Genomic DNA, 13,962 nt, shown 5'->3' with positions numbered 1-13,962 from the left:
TTACTAGTAAAATTGTTTCTTTTGACTTAATTTTATTCTTCTAAACATGTATCCTTGGTAGTTAATGTTCATTGGAAGTAGATAAGTATAAAAAATAGTCTTTAGTTGTCAGATTTTATAGCTCTGTTTTTATTTTTCAGATATCTCAAAGGAGGAAATTCTTAAGTAATTAAATCATTAATGTGGTTAGGAAAGTGGCTTTTTTATATTACTTTGTTTTTGTAGATATTATAATCTGATTCCAAGCATAACTAAGGAAATTTGATTTTAAAATTAAATTTAGGATCAGAAAGGTATGGTCTTAGTTGATCCACATATAATGCCTTATATTTTTATAGCTCTTATATTTTTCAAAGAACTTTTGTCTATATTTTTTCATTGGAAGTTCACAAAAAGCCGATGAGGCAGGGCAGTATAGGTCATATAGACTAGATAGGAGATGGTTTTAAAAATAATTTATAACTTTAGTTTCTGACACTCTATAGTTGTTTCATTTTTTTCCTGTTTTATCTGTAGCATTTTCTTTTTTACCTAATAATGAAAATGTTAATGCCTGCTGTGTATAGATTTTTATACCAGCAACTACAGGGAGTTAGAAAGTGGGATGGGGATTTAAGAAACAGAGCCTACATAGCAGAGTACAGGTAAGCAAATCCAGTATTCACAACTGAAGACATAGGTATAGAATAAGTCATTTCATTTCATTAGTTGTTAGTTCCCTCACCAGTAAAAATAGAGGATTAGACAAGATAATCTCTGGGGTCCTTCTAAATTTCCAAGACAGTTTAACTGTTTTGTTGTCTGATTACTCTTTGCTAATATACTGTGAAATGTTTAAGTGCTGTTGGTTCCATCACAGCAGAATAAAGCAGTGGTCCATGTTGCATGGGGTTGGTTGAGGAAAGTTTATTTGAGGAAACTTAAATGAAGTCTGAAGATGTGAAGTCTTCAGGTAGAAGAAACAAGGAACATCAGGAATGGAATCTGGTTCGTCTCTGGGAGGAGAAGAGATTTATAGGGGAGGTTTGCATGGCGTGCTTTGGTTCGTGAAGAGACTTGAATAGTTGGATTTTGAGCAGATGGGGTGACAGTATCAGTTGTGGAGGATTTTTTTAGAGATTATTTACCTGTAGGATATTGAAGTGGAATAAATGTTAGTTTGGTAGCAGAAGTAATTAAAGTATATGAGATGACAAAAGATTTTAGCTTTGCAACCTAAGACACAAAGCAAATCTTTTAATAAATGCAATGAACTTAAAATATAAGATAATATAAAATAAAATATGTATCTAGAACATATCTATCTAAAAGTAGTATCTGTTCTTTAAGTAGGGGGCCTCTGACATCTGACAGAATATTTCTGAAGTATTTCCTTGGATTTTTCTCAAAGTCTTTTTGACTCTTTCATTTTCCGTTTTAGAACTGCTCTCATGCTGGGTTGCGAGTATGGTTGCAGGGATGCAGTAGAAGTCTTAATTAAAAATGGTGCTGATGTAAACTTGCTGGATGCCCTTGGCCATGATAGTTCTTACTACGCAAGAATTGGTGACAACTTGGACATTCTAACCTTGTTGAAGACTGCTTCAGAAAATACCAACAAAGGTATCAGCAGTTTTCTGTAACTAGAAAAGTCCACGCTAATAAAGAACAGTTTTTTAAAAACTTAGTAGAACTACAGTTTGTGAGAAGCAAAACATTCCTCACTGTTAAACAGTATTGGTTCATCTCCCTCTATTCCATGAATTTCTTTACTTACTTATAGTCACTTTTTTTGAGGCAGTGTGTTGCATGTATTGTCTAGTTTTATCAAGTGAACGCTAATATACTGTGGAATAATTTAAGAACTGAAGAGGAAGAGTCAATTCAAGTGTTTTACTAATTGTTTTTTATGAAGAGGGGTGAAGGTTCTAACTTTGATACTTATAAAGTTTTAAAGAAAGAATTGTTTTTTTTTGTTTGTTTGTTTGTTTTTTTGAGACAGAGTCTCACTTTGTTGCCCGGGCTAGAGTGAGTGCCGTGGCATCAGCCTAGCTCACAGCAACCTCAAACTCCTGGGCTTCAGCGATCCTGCTGCCTCAGCCTCCCGAGTAGCTAGAATACAGGCATGTGCCACCATGCCCAGCTAATTTTTTCTATATATACTTTTAGTTGTCCAGATAATTTTTATTTCTATTTTAAGTAGAGACAGGATCTTGGTCAGGCTGGTCTCGAACTCCTGACCTCAAGCGATCCACCCTCCTCGGCCTCCCAGAGGGCTAGGATTACAGGCGTGAGCCATCGCGCCTGGCAGAAAGAATTGTTTAAACACGAAATATTCAACTGATATTTATCAAATGCCTATTCCAAGTATTTTCCTATGGTAAAAGAAAAATTGTAAAATACAGAAAAGCACAATGAATGAAGTGAGTAACTCATCCTACTGCTGAGGAGCCTCTGTTAACAGTTTGAGGAATATCCTTCCAATCTTTTCCCTATGCATAAAATTGAGGTCTCCTGTAATACTGAGTTGTAGCTTACTTTTTTATGTGATATATTTTGAAGGCTTTTCCCTCAGAAATGTTTTTTCTATAGTGTGATTTTTATTGATGCATAAAATTCCATTTATTTGAATTTCATTTAATGAAGCAGTTTTCTATAGGTGGTGTTTAAGTTATTTATAGTTTTTCACTAATATTAAAATGTTGTAACTGTACTTATGCATAAATATTTTAGTATATTTTTGTTACCCTTTAGGATCAATTCCTAGAAATTGAATCACTGGTTTTCAGGGGATGTACGTTTCTTTAAGACCTTGGTATATTGATAAATTGCCTTGCAATTTAGGAGTGTTTTAAATTTCCTATTTTTTTACCTGCCTCTCCTCCCTAACATTGAATATTATCTACCTGAATATTGTTATTAAAAATTTGCTAATTTGGTAGCCAAAAATGATATTTTCCTTTTGTTTTAAGTATAAGTTTTGGAAATACAACTAAAAAGTAGTAAGCTTTAGAGGAAACTTTAAAATTTATTTATTTGATATTCACCCAATTGTATAGTTAGGGAATGCATATCTACCCAAATTAACCTGCTGTTTTCTGAGTTTCTCTTTTTCTTTCTTTAAATCTTTAGGGAGAGAACTTTGGAAGAAAGGACCATCTTTGCAACAGGTAGATCTTAACTTTAGTTTTTAAAAGTTATATGTATTATGCAATCTAAGCAAAGTGCTTAGTAAAACTAGTTAATGATCATGTATAACTGTTCTGAGTTTAAATGTATTCTGTCTCTCTTCTCAGTTAATCATGCCTATATAGAACCTAGGTATTAAGATCATGAAGTCCTATCAAGATACTGTCACTCAGTTTGAGACAATGGACCTTAATTACAATGAATGTATCTAATGGGAAATAAATAGCCTTCTGTCTAGGGCCTTTGACATCTAACTTTTGGCTGGGCACGGTGGCTCACGCCTGTAATCCTAGCACTCTGGGAGGCCGAGGCGGGCAGATTGTTTGAGCTCAGGAGTTCCAGACCAGCCTGAGCAAGAGCGAGACCCCCGTCTCTACTAAAAATAGAAAGAAATTATATGGACAGATAAAAATATATATAGAAAAAAATTAGCCGGGCATGGTGACACATGCCTGTAGTCCCAGCTACTCGGGAGGCTGAGGCAGAAGGTTCGCTTGAGCCCAGGAGTTTGAGGTTGCTGTGAGCTAGGCTGACACCACGGCACTCTAGTCGGGGCAACAGAGTGAGACTCTGTCTCAAGGAAAAAAAAAAAAAAATCTAACTATTTCAAGTATTAGATGTTAAATGATGAATTTTAGCCTGGCAGATCATAGACAGTTTCCCTTATTCTTTCTTCATAACAGAGCCAAATCTTTACTGTTAACGGGCACATTCTTCCAATGCAGTAAGAATGAAGAAAACGGAGTTCAAAACTGATTATATATTGTGATTTCAGTACCACTGTTAACATTTTTATTTCTTTTCATTCTTTTTCTCTGTGTATATTTAATTGAGGACTTTACAAAATAGCATAATACATGAAATAATTAATACTTTGTACTAATTTTTATTATCAAATCACTATTTAACCCTGGTTTTGTATTGTAGTTTATCTTATGTTTTTCTCTAATCTCTTCACATGGAAGTAAGTGGTTGGTTTACAGCACTCTGGCTCAAAAGCTAGTGTAGGCAGCTTTCCTCTCCTGCTGGCTGTTCCCTTCCAGGCTTTCAGCTTTTCTCTAGTGAGTGGAACCTGAGCGTTTCCAAACCCTGAAGAGAAAATAATCAGGTACCTTCTGAGCAATTCTGATCATCATCATTCTGCATCATTTCTCTACCTCTCACCTGAATCTGAAAGCTATAGTAAAGCTTGTTTTCCTTTTCAATCCATCTGAATTTAGCAATATGTTCATGCATGGTCATGTCTGTTGACACTTTTCCATCTGGAACAACTGTTCCAACCTTCTCCCTTGTTCCTCATATAACCTTCGTGGGAGCAGAATGAAATAAAATGTACACTGTTATGTCTGTACCAGCTATCTCACATAGAATCAGAGAAAAATGAGTTCTAAAATATACAGATATTTAAAGAATTATTGAATATTAATATGGAAAGGGTACTTTGTTCAGTGCTCTAGCAGTTATCTAATTGAATACAGGGAGCTAATATTCTATTAGGAACAGAAAGACTACTGGCTCCTAATTACTGTGTTTCCATTATTTATTGAATATACTTAGTAAATATCTGCTATAAATAGAATTTGTTCTTATACTAAGGGGCATGTAATCCCTGTTATCAAGAAGACTAGTGTAGTTGTAAATGTAAGACTTATTTGGTTATTGGTTCCACAAATATGTGTTAAACACCTACAATATGCCAATTACTGTTCTAAGTGCTGGGGATATTGTTGTGTACAAAGTCCCTGCCCTCATAGAGCTCCTAGCGTGGGGAATGAACAATAAGCAAACGAGTATTTAGTATCATGGCCGTTGCTATGAAGAAAAACAAAACAGGATTAAGGGGTGAAGAGAGGGTGGGGGCTCTGTGGGAGAAGCCTCACAGGCTAAGGGAAGGGCAGGTACCAAGCCCTTGCTGAGGGAGCATGTTTCACATGTCCATGGGGCAGCAGAAGGCCACTGTGACAGTGGTATGCCCATGGTGGAAGGAGCAGGAGAAGAGACTGCAAAAGTAACCAGGTGTCAGATTAAAAAGAACCTAATATGGTAAGGTCTTTGGATATATATCCACTGGTAACTAACAGACAGCAGAAAGCAGGATGTGAGCATTCAATCAGTGGTTCATGGGATCATATCACCACTACAAGGAGCCAGAGGTGCAAGAGAGGTTCTTTTGGTGTGCTAATAAGGCTTTGTCAAGAAGATGGATCTTAAAGGACCGGGGTTGACTTAGTAGTCTGAAGTACAGTAGGGAGGAGAGTGAACACAGAAGGTGACGCTTCTGAAGGGAAGGCTGGAAAGGAAAGTGGCATGTGAGAAGATGTCAGATTCCACTCTAAGAACAGTCCTTTAGTAGAAGGAATGAGACTAGAAATGTAGTTGGGACAAATTGTGGATGTAGAATATCTTTTTAATGAGACCTATCTGTCTTATTCTAGATCCAAACTCATGATAGTTTAAAAACTTGGTTAAACAAAACTCAAGGAATACAAAACATGAGAAACTTGTCTTGGAGAATTAACATAGTAGCTTTTTTTAAACTTCTAAGAAAGGAAGAAAGAAATAGCTTTCTAAATTAGTTACTGTACAGATTTAAAGATCAATTGGGTGAAAAGTTATTTTTTTCTCTTGTTTAATAATCATGTTGTGTTTTTGTTAAAGCAAATCTCTAGGCTGGAATAAAGTTTCAAATCAGTAAGTGTAAAAAACAGAACATATACCCAACCAAATTATTTAGAGATCTTTTACATGACTCAGATCAGAGGATTGTTAGTTTCGTCCTTACCAAGCCTCTTCATAGTTTATTTCAGCAGAGCTCAGAGAAGTAAATAGTTTTTAAACTAAATTCTTCTCCTGGGAATAGTTTTGTCAGGTACAAATTCTCCTTTTTAAAAATTTGTGATTTTAGTTAAAATAAATCTTTCATAAGTATTTTAAGTTCTATCATTTAGTATCTTAAAATTATATTTGATATATTTAGAACCTGTATCCTTAAAGATGCTTTCCATTTGGGGATTGTAAGTGGAAATACTGCCACCTTGTGTTTGTGCAGCAAAATTTAATATTGGATAAACTAAAAATCACTGGGCATATGGTCTATTGAGGAAAATATACTTCTCTATATTTTCATACTTGCTAACCTGTGTTTTCTTATGTTTTACCAAAGCGAAATTTGACACACATGCAAGATGAAGTAAACATGAAGTCAAATCAGAGGGAGCATCAAAACATTCAGGTAAAAAGAAAAAAAACGTATTTGGTGTCTTCCTTTAAAAATAATTCCAGTGTTTTTTGTAGTGGGATGGGGGAGAGGGAGGGGATCAAGAGAGTGGGAGAAAGGAAGGGACACGCATTAAAACGGTTTGTGCTTCTGTTTTCTTGCCTAATTCCTTCTGAACAATCTGCTTTTGCTACTAATGTTTGGGTCAGTATTATATAATTAAATTATATTACATTAGAAGTATGGTATAGGAAGTATTTTTTAATGTATAGTAGAAAAAGCAAATAATTTAACAACTTTATACAACTCTCTGATTTACATGAGTCTTATATAAATCACACATTTATGTTCATTTTGCAAAATTAATTACAGTGATAAAAGTGATAGTCTTAATGTAAACAAAATGAAATATGAACTTTTTCTTATTTTGATTTTATTTCGATTAAGAAAAATAATTTTGTTAAACTAATCACATGGTGCTTTTTACCTTTTATGTTGATCAAAGTTTTCAAAAAATAATTATTATGTGGGTTATTTTAGAGGAAGAACCCATAATTAAATATTTTATGAGTGAAGCACCTTTAAATTATAAATTGAACAGCTGTTTTCAATATAATAAAAACAAAAGCATTTTATTTGGGTTTTCTTAGTTTACTATGTAGTGTTAAGAAAGTGAGTTATATTCTTAAGTTGGAGCCTTTAATGTTTTATCAGAACACTGAAATGATGATTAGTTTAACAAAAGCATTAGAATAGCCTCATAAACTTGGGATGTCTTAAGCAAAAGTTAAAATGTCATATTCTTCTGCTATTTTCTGTTTCTAGGTGATGCTTTTACTTTTTATTTATTGCAATCATGATTTGCCTTCTGGTAGTATATACTTGCATTTATTAGATATGATAGAATAGTAATTTTCTGTGTTATTTCTGATCTGTAGATTTTAAATCACTTGAGTATCATTGAAATTATTGTATCCTTGTACTTAAAGTGTTTTATATATGTATGCATCTGTACATGGTAGTGAACTACTTTAAAAAATTTATTCTATAAGAATTGCTCTTTTAAGATTGGTCTAACAAATGTTATCTTTATTATTTAAGGATCTAGAGATTGAAAATGAAGATTTGAAAGAGAGGTTGAGAAAAATTCAGCAAGAACAAAGAATACTATTGGATAAAGTCAATGGTTTGCAGTTACAGCTGAATGAGGTAAATAATCTGCATTATTAAAAAAGTCCAACACAGTTTTCCGACTGGTAATCATCATCAATAACAAATTGTTAATGATTGTGCTAAAGCAGTTAAAATTAGATCATTGCCCTTGAGGAGAGTTATATCTTAGTGGGGACCAGGCCCTTTATGTGTAACTTTTAATGTTAAATATAAAGTAGCATAAGCCAACTAACGGGTAAGGACAGTACGAGGGACATTCAGGGAAGTGAGATGAGGTCGTTGTGGGCCACTGTCTGTGAGGGGGCACTTCCTGCAGGAGATTGTACTTCCGTGGGATTTTGAAGGAAGCAAGAGGGTATCAGAGAGCATTCCAGAGAATATTGTCATGAGCAAAATGACAGAAGCAATAATCTGTAATCTCTGTTGTATAAAAAATGAGAAATGCAAGAAATATCTATAAATCATTATTTTTAGAGGCAAGTAGAATATATATATAAAATCCAGTGTAATCAGATCACTCTTTAAATACACAGTATGCACATGACTTGTCACAGGTGAAATCTTGTGTGATATTTATGTTTCAAAAGTAAGAAGTAAATATGTGGTTGGTACAGCTGTGTCCTTTTGGTTCTCTATCACTTTAATATCTTGCTATCTAGTTCAGATTTTCCTGAAACTGTATATATTCAGTTATCTTCAAAAGCAAATTCATTATCTTATTCCCAAATCAGTCATCACGTTTTTCTTTGTTCTAAGAGCAATATCAACTGTCTTTGTTACCCACACTAACCTTAGAATCATCTTTGAGTCTTTCCTTTCCTATACCCTCTTCCCTCTACATTGATTTAGTTGCCCTGAGAATAGTCACTGAGATTAAAACTGTGACAGCTAAACTCTGGATTGGTTAAAGAGCAAGTTAGTGAATTGTTAGATAGGATAAAGTATTCATCCAGATGTGGCACAGAGAGAAAAAGACATAAAAAATTTGCAAATCTAGTTAAAAGAAAATAGAGATAATTGTTGATAATTTCTAAGAATTGAGGAAATAGATGATTTCAGATGATAGTGCATTCTGAGTACCAAGCTGTATAAATAAAAATATGGACACAGCTAGATACCACATTGTGGAACTATATACTGTCAGATTTAAAGAGAGGATCTTAAAAGTGGTCAGAAATGGAGGTCAGACTATTAGGAAAATTATTTATATTGAGAAAAAGAGGGACTATTAATATCTGCAAAATGCTAATAAAATGAGCCTTGAACCTAGAATTTTATTCCCAAACAAGAGTGGGGGCAAAGTGAAGACCTTTCCAGATTTCCAACGACATAGAGAATTTGCCTCCATAGATCCTTGGGAAAAGACCTGCTAAAGAATGTACTTACGCATAAAGAAATGTAAACACAGACGAAAGATGTGGAATATAAGAAACACGGATGAGCTCAAAAATTGATAAAATATGTTGGTAAAATTAAGTGTTCATCATAAAAATTAAATACTAACTTTGGTGTGGTTAAAAAAAGGGTAATTTCTAGGTTAAGATTACAGTTTGAACATGTACATTTACTTTCTTTTACATTCCCAATCCCTACTAAAGGGACAATAAAGGGACATTTTAAAGGCATCCTTCAGGACAAGGAGCAGGAGCCAATACCACAGTAAGAAAATACTGACTCTGGAAAGCAGACGAATGAATGATAAATAACTTCATACACTTGAGAAATTGGGATCTGAGGCCATCAATGGGGAAAGTGAAATGATTTATAATGCAGAACTCCTAAAAGGCTTAGGAGTTGGTGGTACCAGGTACCTCTGGATTTGGGAGTAAAAGCAGAATTATTGGTTAAAAGTCCAATTAAGGATCAGGTTCCTAAATCCCCTCACTCATTCCATTCAGCTGCAACTGCCCCTCTTTATTGTTTTACTCTCAATAGAAGATTAGAGATTTAATCTCTGGAGAGATAAAGCAGAGTCTCTAAACTGGGGACACTGAGTATAGCTGAGGGTGGGTGTACCATACAAAACACAACTAGAGTAAGTGACTATTGGCATTCTGAGTGCTGGGACCCTCCTTTTCTCCCCCACCCTCCTTAGCCAGAATACTGTCAGTGAGTCCTTCAGCAGCCAGGTAGGGAATCTTCCCAAAGGAATCTTTCCAGCCCAAGAAGTAAATAACTTAAAAACACTGAAAACGAGGGATTCCTTAGCTAGTGATATGGCCCAACCATATCATCTTCAATAAAGCCCTTAGTCACACACAGGTTTAGACCATCCAGTCAGTTCTTTAGTGCTCCACTCTTAAACTTGAGCAGAAACGAAGGTGCTAGACATCTGAGGAGAGTTTCAACCATGAAAGGTAGATACTAAACAGACACAAGAGAAAATTGGAAGAAATGGATTGTGCCAGGAAAGGAAATTTTAATAAACAAAGACTGCCTGGTATTAATTTATCTTCAGTTAAACAAGAGAATATCTTATCTTTGAAGTGAGAACAGTATATTTTAAAAAGGAAATATTCTGATATCAAAAATAAAGCTGAGAAAATACCTGGAAGTGTAGGAAAAAGATAAAGACTTGGCAAATAGAAAAGGTAGGAAGATTGGAGAACAGACTAAGAGGTCCAACATCTGAATAATAGGTATTCCAGAAAGAACAGAGGGGAGGAGAAAATCGTCAATAAAGTAATTCAAGAAAATTTCCCAGAACAGAAAGACATCATATTTCCAGATTGAGAGGACTCACAGTCAGTAAAGCTAGATCCACACCAAAGCAATCATCATTGTTGAACTTTAGATTTCCGAGAAAAAAGAAAATCATACAAATGCCTCCCCCCAAAAATTTTCAAGTCACATGTTCAAGGATAAGAAATCCGAATCGCTTTGAATATCTCAACTGTAACATTGGAAATGAGAAGATGATGGAGCAAGGACTTCAGAATTTTGAAGAAAATAAATTTCCTACTTGAATTCTATAGCCAGCCATTCAAATGGAGGATGGAAAAAAAAATGATTTCAGACATGCGCGGTGTATTAGTTATCTACTGATGTGTAATAAGTTGCCCTTAAACTTGGCTTAAATCAGCAGATATTTATTATCTCATATACTTTCTGAGGGCCAGGAATCTAGAAGTGGCTTAGCATTATGGTCCTAGGTCAAGGTCCCTCATAAGGTTGCCGTCAAGCTGTTGGTTGGGGCTGCACTATCTGAAGGGCTAAGGGATCTGCTTTTAAATTGACTGATGTGACGGTTGTCAAGAGGCTGTAGGTCCTTGCCATGAGGACTTCTCCATAGGACAGCTCATGATGTAGCAGCTTTGAACAACAAAATTAACAATTTTGATTTAACATATGTATTTAACCCTGTATTGTTTTTAGAAATACAGAGTATATATTCCTTTTAAGTATACAGGGATAGTGATATATATAGATGCTCATTTTATTATGCTTAAATAATTATTAAACTAGGACATTATGTATACTCACATGTGATATATTACACAATTAAAAAGTTAATACCAAAAAGGAAGACAGGTATCAATAATTTAGGTGTGTGCTAATAATAAAGGACTGATCTATAGTTGGGGCCATGGATTGGAGAGGAAGGAGTAGACAAAAAATGTAAAGAAGAAGAAAGAACAAGTAGGACTTGTGTGTTCTCAGAAGAATCCAAAGTGCTTCTGAACCTGGTTAGTGAGAAGAATGAATGACAACTCATACAACAAAGTTGGTAAATACATAGACATTTTCTTCTTACATCCTTGACCCTAATCTTAAAGACATGTGCCAGTCTTTTAAAAATATATTTGTCAAGCTTATGCCTTTTAAAATAAACTTTCAAGAATTAAAATACATTTCTTCTTTTTAAATTTAGGAAGTAATGGTTGCTGATGATCTGGAAAGTGAGGTAGGGTGATAAATTTTATTTTAAAGCTGTAAAAGTGTTTTGTAAATTGAGGATGATATTGTAGTAAAGGTTTAAGTCTTGAATTAGATGGAGACCAGGATTCCATTTCTGGTTATTGTTGAAAGGGAAAAACAAAATCTGTATGTGACTGTAAAAGTATGTTTTGAATGTAGTGGCATGGGTTATTGTAGGCATTTTGTTGTTATTGCCTCTGAAAGTCTTACTTTCTATGAAAATTGTCATGAAAAAATATAAAATTCTGCATATTATATAGAAAATGAAAACATTAAAATTTAAAACAAACAGAAATTTAAATTTTTCATTATATTGTTTGGATATGTTATATGTTTTATTGGTATATTTGTAGAAATTATCAACCCTACTAGTAGTTAAAATCCACCAGATTGAAGAATTCACTAACTCTAGTCCTCAAAGTAATTCCAATTCACGTTTTCTAAAACACATTTTTAACCCAATTTTAAGCACAGGGTAATTTTATTCTGTATTTATTCCTTTCCATTTCAGAGAGAAAAGCTGAAGTCCCTTTTGGCAGCTAAAGAAAAGCAACATGAAGAAAGTTTAAGAACCATTGAGGCTCTGAAAAACAGATATAAATATTTTGAGGTATAGAAAGCTTAAATTATTTTCTATAATTCATAATGGGTAGTGGTAAGGGACTTGGCATCAGACTTGAACTTGAATTATAAATCTATTTAAAGTATGACCTTGTGGTGCTTATTTATTTTTATTTAAAAAAATTTATTATTATTATTTTTGAAAAAGGATCTCACTGTGTCACCCAGGCTGAAGTGCAGTGGCATGATCATAGCTCAGTGGAGCCTTGAACTCCAGGGCTAAAGCATTCTTCCTGCCTCAGCCTCCTGAGTAGCTGAGACTGTAAGCACATGCCACTATGCTAAACTAATTTTTTTCATTTTTTTAGAGACTGGGTCTCTCTATGTTGCTGAGGCTAGTCTTGAACTCTTGGCCTCAAGTGATCTTCCTGCTTCAGCCTCCTGAGTAGTTGGGATTATAGGCACAAGCCACTGTGCCTGGCTGGGCTGCTTACTTAAAGTCTCTGAGCTTGTTGCCTCTGGAAAAATTTGAGTGATTGTTTCTTTTTCCACAGAGTAAAGGTTAAATGAGATCATTCAAATTGACTAGCATGTAGTTGACATTTAGGTTTGTTCCACTTTCTCTTTGTTGTCATCCTAACCTTTTCAGAACTTCATATTTTTACCTGTAAATTTGCAATGATTATGATGGTAATAATAAAAAAGTGTTATGTAAATGAATAGCGATATGTCCAGGATTATCTCAGAAAGGATCATCACTGGGCGTCACTGAAAATTGTGGCTGATTCAGTATGAATCTTTTATCCTTATTGGGGAATATGGCGCCAAAGTACACTAAAAAATAAAAAAGTGCCATAGTCCATTTGTGCTGCTATAACAAAATACCTGAAACTGGGTAATTGGTAAAGAAGAAAAAGTTATTTCTCATAGTTATGAGGGCTGGGAAGTCCAAGATCAAGGCTCTGGCATTCATGGTGAGGGTCTTCTTGCGGCATCCTCACTTGGCAAAAATGATGAGCACTCTGTCCTCACATGGCCTTAGTGGAGCCCTTGTGACTAACTCACTTCCCAAAAGGCCCTATCTCTTAATATTACCACAATGGGAATTAATTTCAAGACATTTGGAAAGATATTCAGACCATAGCAAAAATAATTTTTTTCTTTCTAAATAAAAAATTATGTGTGCACTATGAAAAAGAATATAAAACATGGATGAATCTCATAGATATAATGTTGGATGAAAGAAATGAGACACAAAGTATATACTGCACAGTTCTGTTTTTATGAAGTTCAAAAGCAGATAAAACTAATCTTTGGTGAAGGGTTACTGACTACGTTGAGGCATGAAGAAACTTCTGGGATGCTGGAAATGTTCTCTATTTTGATCTGGGTTGTGATTAGACAAGGTATACATATACAAAAATTCATTGTGCTGTACACTTAATATTTGTGTACTTTACTGCATAAGTTATACCTTGATAAATTTTTAAAAATCGAACAAAAGTATTTGTATATTTATATGACTAAATTCTAAAGATTATTCAGAAACATCATTTTATAACCCAAAGAATTACCTAGCTATACTGGGTTGTATCTTTTTCACATTTGAAATCTCTTGTAGGTTAATTGTGAAAATAGTAATAGCTAACATTTTTTTAGCAATTGACCATGTGCCAAAACTGCTTTGTGCACTGTACATGTATTAATAAACACATCAACCCTATGTGGTAGATTTTATCATTATCTCTACTTTATAAGTGAAGAGACTGAGGCACAGAGAGATTTACTCGTGAGGGTTTTCACAAATAGTAAGTGGCAGAGCCAGAACTTTGACGTGTTCGTCAAAGTTGGGCACCTATAATTTGTGTACTGTTTATGTATGTATTTCTTTTCTTCTAAGAGGCATACTCCTTGCATGTCTTAAG

General features: G+C 34.4%; 1 protein-coding gene across 4 annotated transcripts in view; it reads left to right on the top strand.

Annotated features, from left to right (window-relative positions):
• Positions 1-13,962, top strand: part of UACA (uveal autoantigen with coiled-coil domains and ankyrin repeats) — a 99,653-nt gene that overhangs the window by 71,199 nt on the left and 14,492 nt on the right. For all 4 annotated transcript variants that reach the window (XM_045530881.1, XM_045530905.1, XM_045530887.1 and 1 more), the window contains exons 8-13: positions 1,421-1,602; positions 3,112-3,149; positions 6,332-6,400; positions 7,487-7,594; positions 11,430-11,462; positions 11,988-12,086. In XM_045530881.1, coding sequence (XP_045386837.1) covers positions 1,421-1,602; positions 3,112-3,149; positions 6,332-6,400; positions 7,487-7,594; positions 11,430-11,462; positions 11,988-12,086 — 529 coding nt within the window. The remainder of the gene's footprint in view (positions 1-1,420; positions 1,603-3,111; positions 3,150-6,331; positions 6,401-7,486; positions 7,595-11,429; positions 11,463-11,987; positions 12,087-13,962) is intronic.

This window comes from Lemur catta, chromosome 1 (genome assembly GCF_020740605.2).
Source record: "Lemur catta isolate mLemCat1 chromosome 1, mLemCat1.pri, whole genome shotgun sequence".
Classification (NCBI taxonomy): Eukaryota; Metazoa; Chordata; class Mammalia; order Primates; family Lemuridae; genus Lemur; species Lemur catta.
Note: the sequence above shows the minus strand (reverse complement) of the source record. Positions and strands in the feature narration are given on the sequence as shown.